Source organism: Asparagus officinalis, unplaced genomic scaffold (genome assembly GCF_001876935.1).
Source record: "Asparagus officinalis unplaced genomic scaffold, Aspof.V1 AsparagusV1_Un594, whole genome shotgun sequence".
In the NCBI taxonomy this organism is placed as follows: Eukaryota; Viridiplantae; Streptophyta; class Magnoliopsida; order Asparagales; family Asparagaceae; genus Asparagus; species Asparagus officinalis.
The window spans coordinates 33,910-44,767 of NW_017972856.1; the positions used below are offsets into that span (position 1 = coordinate 33,910).

Here is a 10,858-nt window from a genome sequence, read left to right on the forward strand (position 1 = left end):
CCTACAAAAGAATGTGTGTGTGTATATACATGTATGAGTTGGACTAACAATTTTTCATTACATCTAGTAAAGTAGATTTGAATAGGCACCCACCATCTTTTTGTTGTGAGATATGAGGCTATCCTAATTTAAATGCAACAAACCATAAAGGAAACAAGTAAGTTGCTGGTCATTGGTGAGAGTATACTGGAATTTAATTTTTTTAATTTAATAAAAAGTTTCCAGTCCAAGTTGACCAACCATCCTTGTCCATATGTATGTATGTATGTATGTAACCATCCTTGTCCATATGTCTGTGTGTCTGTGTGCGCGCGCGCGTGCGTGCTTGCGTGAGATTAATGGGTATCATATATCATATGAGGGGATTTTCCCATATACAATGATGTGACACAATCTCCACTAAGTGGAGATTGTGTCACATCATTGTATATGAGGGAATCCCCTCATATGGCATATGATACCCATTAATCTCTCTCTATATGTATAGTGTTTTTGTGTGAATTTATGTGTGTATGTATATACGTCGGTTTGATTATGTTGCACAAAATCACTAGAGGTGGAAGCAGTATGAAATGGATGGATATTTAAAGTGTGACACTTTAGTTATAATATAAAGTTGATTATAACCAGTTAACCTTAAACTTATCGTTATAAAGTCTGAAAGCTACAGCATGGGCTAAGATGAGGTTATGGCTGACAGTATATGGCTCCCTCAACGAGTCACCAGATTGACAACCCAAATCCTGAGAGCATCGACCTGGTGCATGATATCCAAGTCCATAACCAAGGGTACTAAAAGACCATGGCTCATTTACTGTGACCCAATTTTTAACTCTATCTCCAAATTCCTTGAAACATACTTCACAGTAGTCCTTGAAGTCATCCCTTTAAAGAAGCAAAAAGTGAGTATCAGAATGATGAGGAATAAAGATAAAGATTAACCGTGCATAGACCATATGCAATTCTATTATTGTAGATAGAGTCCCCAAGTGAATTGACTATTTTACTCTCAGGAGGTATATTTGTTTAAAAAAGAACAATTTTCTCTTTCTCTGAAGGCAAAAGGGTGAAAACCATTCAGTCAGAGGGGGGTCACAAGGGTGTCTATCCACAATTGACTCTAAAAATAAATACACGACACTTTTATGGTCAATATCAAAACAGATAACCAAATTCACTTACACAATTTCTCTATCCAAGAACCCTCCATATTTATCTTCTAATGCTTGTGGCACATCCCAGTGAAAGATTGTCACAAAGGGCTTTATACCTTCGTACGCAACATGACGTTTAAAATATATCTGAAGGTTCTTGCATAATAACGAATATTATTGTTAATGATCATACCATTTTCTATTTGTTCATTTATGAGATTGTTGTAGTAATCAATTCCCTCATGATTAATCCCACCAGCTAAATTACCCTCTGCAAGAATACAAGTGTCATGATCACTGTAATTTCTATTTTAAACAATAACACTGACAATAATAGTGAAGATTCTGAAGAAAGAGAAGCTTAGCGATAGGCTTTCTATAAATAAGCCTTGCAAGTGTTGGAGGGTGAAAATATTTCTTTTCCTCAATAAAGTGATCAATTGTTCTCTCTTAGCTCTTGCTTAGAACAGATTAGTTAACCATTTGCCCAATTTTTTCCCCTCAAATGAGCATCGGGAGTCAAAAAATTCATGAAATATAAATTAATAAAACTTTTACTTGGCAATATCCTTGACCAAGCAATGGAAAATCTGTAGGCATCAGCTCCCATATCCTTCAAAATTTTTATGTCTTCCTGCATTTACAACTCATCATAATTATATCTTCCTATTTTACAAGTCAAAACACATGAATGCAAGTAGCGAAGCAAAGACCAACTTTGTATCTGTGATATGAATCCACCGCTACGTCTCCATTCTGATGATCAGCAATCTTATCTACAAAATATCAAATCCCAATCTTCATAGTCAATCACCAGTAATAAAACTAAAAATAAAATGAAATAATCTGTAATATGCCATCATAATATAGATGAAAGGGGTTGTAAGACCTGGATGATTATGCGTGAAAGTGTCCCATATGCTCTTTCCTTTTCCTCCTTCATTGGCTCCTCCCTCCACCTACAGAGTAACAGTGTTTATTAAATACTGGGGTGTGTGTGTGTATAGAAATATATATCCCAAATCATGTGTATTTGCAAAACTACCCGGCAATTCATCAACTTTGGTTTAAAAAATAATCTACAAAGCATCAACTTTGCTGGATATCCTGAGTATGCTAATCTTTTCATATTATTACATTGCAGTTGCAAATTAGCTTATTGATTTGTTGATTGAGTTTTCTTCCACAAAGTTGATGATTTTGGGGGTAGTTTTGCAAATACTAAGATTTGGTCTTAGTTTCAATATACGCTATTCATCCATTTCATGCAAATGCACGTGCCCTCTGGTGCCTGAGATAGACCTGGTAAGCAGAAGTTGCAGCACCAAAGACAAATCCAGGAGGGAAGCTCTTTCTCCCGAAGAATGTTTTTTGTTGTGCATCATCAATATTTCCAATCCTGCAAGTTATAGGATGATGTTTCTTGTCGGTGAGCGTGACCCTAATCTTTCCTTCAAGGCTAGGCATAGGAAAAATGCATTTGGAAGATATAACAATAGCTGGTTCCATTTTGTAGCTGACGGATGATAAATAACATGAAGGATCCCCTCTCCATTATTTGCGTTATATATAGTGAGATGTTATACCCACTAAAAGAAAATAACATTTGTTTTCAGGCATTAGTTCGTCCATCCAAATCCAATGTTTTGATTCTTACGGGACAAGCTAAGGTCTGCATCTGGATCATGCTGATTTTTTCAGAACAAGGCAGTGGTGGACTTGAAGAGCCAGCATTGACTTTTTCATTGCTAAACCTGATCAAACATAATATGCCACTTATAGAGGATACAAAGCACAAGTTAAAAGAGGAATTTGGACAGGTAGTGGATATGTGTTTGATTACTTCACAAGGAGGCTTGTTCTGCTGATAGTGAGCAAACTGAAATCTAAAACTTTTATGTTGACATAAACTATAATTTAATTGTTCTGGTTTTGGCGAGTCCTGTATGGGATACCGGTAAGTTACTGCGAACTCTTTATATGTTACCTTAAGCAAGATTTTACTTGTAGTATGGGTACAGTAACAGATTTAGTTTGCTAACAGCACAATGAATTTCAATTGTATGGCGATATATAAATAATTGTTTTTTTGTTACTTGAAATGGGTTTTATTTTCTTGTGAGAGAAGCTTGGTACAGTTTTTGAATTCTAACACTCACCGGCAATCCTTTCAGGGTTGCAATTTGCAATTTAAAGTGCGACAGATAATATATTGATCAAATTGATCAAGACAAGAGAGAATCTTGGATTAATTTGTTGTAGGAGGCTCAAAGTCTTACATTCCCAAAAGTCGTAGCCAAATAAATTACCTGATCAAAGTTCAGCTTTTCCTTAACCAGTTTGAAATTACATATTCACTATTTGCAGGAGATGAAACTTCTAGCATGAATGCATTTATTTAAGTGAAGAGTGCTTATTGTCTGCTTGAGATAGAAAATTGAAGTGTTGTTGCATAGGTCATTGTAGTTGTGTACGGTCTTCTGGTTCCAATTCTTATAGAATGGAAGTTACACATTTAAATTAGAAAGCAAGTATTCTACATCATTTGTGAACTGATTCATGCAAAATACATTTCTCAATAGTAGTTTACTTTGGTGTATATAATCCTAGAAGTTACTTCATTGCCAATAAGCTTGCATTGTGACTGAATTAGAAACATCAATTTACTTTGCAAATATCATGTCATTGCCATTATACCCAATAGGTAAAAAGAAGAAATCACTTTGATAGTTTGCATCTGAGATAACTATCATTACCAGAAAGCATCTAAGAAAAACATAGGGATAACACATAAAAGAAAGTAGAGGAATAACACTAGATATAATACTCATAACTAAATAACATCAAGTTTATTAACTTCACTTCAAGCTTGCCGAATAAAACCGATATGTTACAAATGCAACTGATGTGTTTCAAATACTCTCTTCAGCAAAAATATTTGGCATGCACAAATGAAACAAAACTTACAAGCATTCCAGAATGCTAAATGTTGCCAAGAATGAAAACCCTAATCTAGTGAAGCAATCAAATAGAAATGCTATTTGGAATTCCTCGACCCGTCACTCCTGCACCAGAAGTGGGCAAAAGAAGCTCATATGGAGGTATCCCTGCACCACATCTGTTCTTAAGCCTGAAATCTCTGTTCCTCTTCTTTATAATCTCCTCAATCTCCTCCAATCTCGCTGAAAACTTCTCAAACGAGCTCAAAATCTTCCCATCATTAATCCAATGAGTCTCATGAACTTGACCCAAATACTCCTCATCGGGTGAATGAGTAGATAACGTATCCTGAACAGCCATTATTTGCGTAGCTTGGAGCTGTGAGGGCACAGATGTCAAGAAAACGTGCTGAGGATTCAATAAAAATTTCTCGTATTCAGCTTCATTATCCTCCTGAGGAATTAGTTTCTTCATCAATGTTGGTCTGTTCGGCATATAACCTCCAAATGGGTATTGACCGAAATTGATGGCAGCGTGTTGTCCTGATGAGGTCCATATCATTATAGTCAGTATTCTTGTCAAATCTTCGTTTGTATTTAGATTAGGCCACCATGGTTCGTTTCTCTTGTCAGTGTGTCCTTTGTCCTTTATCTCTTCCCACCAAGCTTGGAGCTCTGCATCGTAGGATACACTGTTGGAGTCTGTGTAGAAATGGTTGACGTAGTCTTGAACCCAATCTTCTATTGCTGACCAGATGAGGAGACCATCGGCAGCATATGGGTAGTCCTCAATAATGAGTTTGATGCCACAAGGCATCGAAGGATCTTCAACTGCCATGCCTCTGAAATTTTAATGTCATTCAAGTGAGAAACCAATATGTGACCTAAATTGTTATGATATAATTTTTTCTTGCAATAACGCATTTGAAGTTTAGGCATTTCCTTATGTACATGATTTCGAGAACTACAATTGTTTGGTAATAAAGGAAACTTTCTTCTATTGCTTACCATGTGACAGCCTATTGATAGGATATGAGATGTGCAGAGTCCTTACGAAGCCAAAAGAAAGAAATATAACTTTTCTTGACATTGGCTGTCATATATTTTTGGAAAAAAACAATGCAACACATATTAATTTATGAGAGTTTATCGTATATTTATGAATTGTTTGGTTATATAAATGAATCAACTATTGACAAAAGACAAAACTATTAAAGCAAATTAAAACAAAATGAAAATAAAAATTCCACCAATACATGTATACTATCCTCACCTCCTGATCAAATCAGCCGGCAGAGCTTCCATGTCAAAACGCCACATACTCTTGTACGCAGCTGAACTAACCTCCATCGAATACTTTTCAGGGCTAAAACAGCCCTCTATAATTCCCCCTCCATTTATCAAACTCTGACGTGCCAATGCATTGATTTCCATTGTGTATCTCATGTGAGGATGGAGCAGCTTAAAAATCGGATGCATTGAGCTAAGCTGCCTATGAGAAGCAATGATGTATGGTTCCATGCAAGCATGAGTCCTCAACCTGCAAATTTTGAATTTTTATCACCATTTAAGGCATGAAAGTAAGAAGATGCAAGATATGAAATGCTACAAATTAGTGGGAGATGAATCAAAGCTGATGTCTATCTCGGAATCAAAGCTGATGTCTATCTCATACTTTATTTAAGAGTAAATTACAAGAACCAGTAAATTACAAGAACCCCCTTCACATCTATACCCAGCTTTTCAATAAACCCCCACATATATAAAGTTCAACAAAAAAAAACTCCATCACCTAAGACAATTGTTGAGATTAACAATTTTTGAATAGCTTTAGGCTAAACTCGTGATGCATGTGAGAGGATTAAGCTTAAATTCTAAAAAGGGTTTTGTGAAATTTAAACATGGTTTGTGGAATTTAAACTTAATCCTCTTGCATGCATTACAATTTTTGTCTAAAACTCTTTAAAAACTAAGGATTTTAGTAACTACCATATATCCAAGGGGGTTTTAAGTTGGTACTACCACAGATCAGCAGTTTTTGTTCAACATAAGAGATGAGGGTGTTTCTTCGAAAAATGGGTATAGATGACAGGGGTTTCCTGTAATTTACCCTGCATTTAAAGCAATAGTAATACAGATAAGCATATTCGTGTGTGCATGTGGAATAATACATGTATATACATAGATATGCTATGCATAACTGCGTTTTTATATGCATCTTCTCCCTTGGGGATGAACTAAAGTTCCCTTTTATACTTTCTTTCTCTCAAGTTCCCTTTTATACTTTCTTTCTCTCTGAAACAATTGATAAGTTTTATGACTGACTATGAACAGGACATCTAATATCTAATTTGGTGAAAGCTTCTGAACTCAAAGACTATGGACAAAGGAGGGACTTGGCAATATCCTAGTCCGGCTACTTGACAGGAAACACAACTTGCTTTATTCCTCGTACAATTTAAGCTCTTGCAACAGAGGAGCAACACATTAAAATTCTTCAAAACTGAGGAAGAGCCTACATGAAGAGTCAAAATATGAATTTGAAATCTACTGGTTGATGATGAAAGAAGTATACAAACTAATGAGTAGTTTGACATGAGTATATATATTTGAGCTGAAGTGCTCACCAATGGTTCACAAGTTGATGAACACCAGCATCGTTAGAACAAACATGAGCTTTTGCTAATTTCCAAATCCAGAACGCTGTTGCATCGTGCCCATGAGTGTAGACCTTTTTTCTCAATGAAGAAGAAGATGAAGGTGGCAAGCTAAGCTCAATCGCAATAGGTCTAAGATTTCCAGTTTGAGTGAGGAAAAATACAGTCCTCGAAGCATAGGACTTCCTCCCCTTCAAAGAGTTCATTCGTTTGATAAAGGGCAAGAGGAGATCATGATAGTCGAGAATAAATAATCTGTTGCTCTCCATTGCCTGCATTATGAGTAATTATAAAAGATCACCAATAAAATATAACGAAGCTAAAAATAATGAAATAGAATATGTACATCTTCAAGGCTCATTCCATTTAGTTCGTGTTCTAAGCACTCTTTAGTTATTGCAGACTCTGGAGGGCCGAATACTGCTGGATCTAATTTGCTAAGAATAGGAAACTCCTGTATAACTTTCATAGAAAATAAGATCCAAAGAAGAAATAGAAAGATATAAAAAGATATAAAATTATAATTAAAAGACTAAATTGATCTTTGACGTACTCTCAGTCTCTTAATAGACACTGGATTTACACCGGCCAGAGTCTGGCGTGCAAACTCATTGTCACGCAACCAAGAAAATCTATCTCCTGAAGATGGAAATTTTTAGCTTTAAAGATTGTAATAATAAATGCAAATATACAAGTCAATGTGAAACTGCATTTACTTGATATAATTGAAGGGATGTCATATTTTATCAATCTTTCACCAATGGTCATGACCTTTGTCATCAAAGATGGAATAATGAATCTATCCATAAACTTTGGTTCATCACTGTTTAAAGACACCCCTTCTTTGTATAGCCTATCTATATCAGAGAAGCACTCGAATTGGCTATCTGAATGAGAAAGGGCAGCCTTCATAGCTGGTATGAGATTGTGCAACAGCGCCCTCAACGCTCCTGAAGAGAATGTGTTCTGCTTGATCTCCTCGAAATTTTCATCTCGAGGAACATATACAGGATCAGGCTTATCTACTCCACTCTCGGCAGTTGGATCTGTTCACATTTCAATTAAAGATGCAAGAGTTAACTTATCTCAAGAATGACCATATTTGCAACCTTACAAAGAGAAGCAAGTACAAATTTTGATCTTTCATGTCTAAGAATTTTCATTCGCCCATATCACCACTAGCAGAAAAAAGAACAAAACAGAAGACATCATGTTTATAGCAAAACTTGACCCATCGCTTTAACGTTCAGGAAATTGCAGAAATTCCCTAAAGTTTGTAGGAATAACAAAAAAAAAATCCCATGAAGTTTTAAAACTAACACTTTCATCACCTTTTGATATTCCCATCAGACAGTCATTTAGTGAAAAGAATATCATGATCTTTTTCTTCTATCATAAGATGAGACAAGATTATTTACATCATTAAATATCCATATCACCCTGTTACATGGAAAACTCAAAAGGAGGGATGAAAGTGTTAATTTTAAAGCTTCTGGTAGATTTTATGATATTCCTACCACCATGTAGGTTTTCTGTCATCCAACAAACCTTAGGGAGATCCTCTGCAACTTCTCTTGATGCTTAAACACATATTGTCACTATAAATGCACCTAGTTGCAAAGGAAAGAATGTGAATTTTTATGAAAGTCGTCGGAGTATTTATGAGTGATTTCGGAAGAACCTGATTTGCTTGGAGGTCTTCCAGTGCGACAGCGTCTAGGATACGGCCTCTCCTCACCAGCCAACACAGGCCTAGCAAGATCCACATCCTTATCGGGATTACCCAAGTCGTTATATGGAGCGTAGTCATAGATCCTCTCAAACTTCTTTCTTTCTCCTTTCCCGTTTCCTCGATGTTGAACCAAAACATCTTGCCTTAATTCCTTAAGACCAGCAGGGGTTTCGGATGGCAAGTATGCCTGTTTATCGCAATAAAGAAGACAATATTTAGCGCAATTAGATTTAAAGTTTATAATTAGGTTGAACAAGACCACGATTGATAACATCTAAGTTGCGGATAGTGTAGACCCAAACTTATAATGCGGATTCCAATCTGAAAATGCATACCGTTAGATGTGATGCAAAACACATGGATTTTTTGCAAACAAATTTTCAAATAATTTGAGTTTCCAATCACGTATCAAGGAGTAAGAGAATATCCGACGCTATGGAAACCCTAAAACGTTTATTTTGACAAGATAAAAGCCATGGTAAAAACACGTTGAAATCATTAGACATTTTTTTCTAAAATGTTGATTTGCAATAGATCACATGATTTGCAATAGATCACATCCAACGGTATGGAATTTCGTTACGAAAGTTCAAGTTTAAGTTTGGATCTAAGTAGCTGCATCTTGAATACTATAACAGTAGACTAGCTCAACTCAATTCTGGTAAATATGATTCTGCTTTCGGTGCTATCTTTGCAGGAATGGATCCAAGTTTTCGATGGAAAAAAGATGGGTCCATCAGGGAAACCATGAACTATAATCTCCATTAGATGAAACTCTTTATCATGAAGGTTGGTGATGATAATCGCTCCGGGCCGGCCAAAATCAGACGGGACGGTGAAGTTTGCAGCGTATTCAGCAAGGGACGGATGGTTCGACGGCTTTGGCAACCAACCCCTTACCGGGGTCTCAACACTCCTCTTCCCAGAGTTTGTAGCTGAGTAATCGCATTAGGAAGTTAGAAAGTATACAAAATAACATCGATTTTCACAATATAAAATGCCATTGACAATTATAATTGAGACATGGATTAAGCTAAGAGACTTCAACCAGTAAAACTGGCGAGAAACTTAGAGATCAACAACATCTCTCATAGCACAATAATGGTAGTGAACTAAAAGCCTTAGAATTAGAAACCCTTAAACCAACTCAGGTATAGATTAATTAAGCATTTTGGGTCAATTTCAACTACAAATTACTGCACAATATTGAACTGATAGGAGTGCCATCTTCTACTCCCAAATCCACAAGAAATCAGCCGAGACTCCTTAAATTAGAATAGAAGAAAAGAATTAAAACAAAATAAAACAAACAAACAAACAAATACCCAGTTCAAATACCTACTACCAGACAAAAACACGCATTAGAACCCACAAAAATCCAAAAAGATAAAAGAAAAAACAGAAAAAATAATTTTTTTAAAAACAAACCAGGATCAATCTCCTCGCTGACAAGCTGAACGAGGATCCCCTGCCCAATCCCATTAACAAAATACTCCAACTGATCCTCGATCTTGTCCACTAGCCTCTGCTTCAGCTTGTTCCTCACCGTCAGCACCGCTCTCACCTCAACCGTTTCCGAGAACTCCTTCAGGCTGTCGTCACGCGAGCTCACCGTGGTGGTCACGTGCTTGTCATCGCTGCTGATCACGGCCCTGATCGACGGCGGGCCGGAGGTGAAGGTGAGTCTGGGCCGCCGCCGGACCACGTGCAGGAGGTGGGGCCCACGGGGGTGAAGCGGGTGGCTGTGCTGGGTTTTGAGAGAGGGGGGCTTGGATGAGACGGCTGGCTTTGGGGCGAGCATGACTGAGCACTGACTGGAGTAAGCTAGCTGGGATCGAAGAGAGAGGAGGCGGGGGGATCTACGAATTTGGTTTGCTTTCTTTTAGGGGCTCTGTCGGATGACTCGGATCTTGGAAAGCCTGGAGGGTGACTGGTGTGTGGGAGGACGGTTGGTGATTAATTAATCTCGCTTTCTCGCTTTTTCTTGATTGATGGCTGCTTTGATTATTTTGATTAACTTTGTTTTGAAAGTCATTTAGGTTAATTTTCTTTTTCTTTTTTTTACTTTTGACTTGTTAGTAGGGGTGCATACCCGTGTAAAGCATGTGCTAAGTGTTAGCATATAAAATACTAATGTGTACCCGTGTAAAGCACGACCCCCTATTTTTTTAAACAATGCATTTTGAACATGTCTCATTCTAAAGTTTAATACATTCGATTTGACTATTGTATGCTTAAAACTAGAAATTATATCCACTGCTCTATACTTAAAAGATATTGTTTATGATACAGTAATTTTACTGTAGTATGAATAGTAAATTTACTCCTCTACACGCAAAGGAAGGTTGAAAAATTTTACTATTTATTCCACAGTAA

The 10,858-nt window shown here is 36.8% G+C and overlaps 2 protein-coding genes across 2 annotated transcripts in view; both read right to left on the reverse strand.

The window, feature by feature from the left end:
* Positions 1-2,760, reverse strand: part of LOC109827975 (furostanol glycoside 26-O-beta-glucosidase-like) — a 13,318-nt gene extending 10,558 nt beyond the window's left edge. The window contains exons 1-7 of the mRNA XM_020395004.1: positions 2,457-2,760; positions 2,044-2,113; positions 1,872-1,930; positions 1,713-1,788; positions 1,348-1,425; positions 1,183-1,270; positions 636-885 (exon numbers count right to left, since the gene is read on the reverse strand). Coding sequence (XP_020250593.1) covers positions 636-885; positions 1,183-1,270; positions 1,348-1,425; positions 1,713-1,788; positions 1,872-1,930; positions 2,044-2,113; positions 2,457-2,663 — 828 coding nt within the window. The 5' untranslated portion in view covers positions 2,664-2,760. The remainder of the gene's footprint in view (positions 1-635; positions 886-1,182; positions 1,271-1,347; positions 1,426-1,712; positions 1,789-1,871; positions 1,931-2,043; positions 2,114-2,456) is intronic.
* A 1,218-nt stretch (positions 2,761-3,978) lies between these two features.
* LOC109827974 (lipoxygenase 6, chloroplastic) lies at positions 3,979-10,436 on the reverse strand. The gene is made up of 9 exons (XM_020395003.1): positions 9,911-10,436; positions 9,143-9,417; positions 8,432-8,675; positions 7,467-7,796; positions 7,304-7,389; positions 7,097-7,204; positions 6,721-7,022; positions 5,367-5,633; positions 3,979-4,935 (listed from the first exon to the last, which is right to left on the reverse strand). Exons 1-9 carry the CDS (start codon positions 10,281-10,283, stop codon positions 4,179-4,181), a joined length of 2,742 nt encoding a protein of 913 aa, XP_020250592.1. The 5' UTR covers positions 10,284-10,436; the 3' UTR covers positions 3,979-4,178.
* Positions 10,437-10,858: the final 422 nt, after the last annotated feature.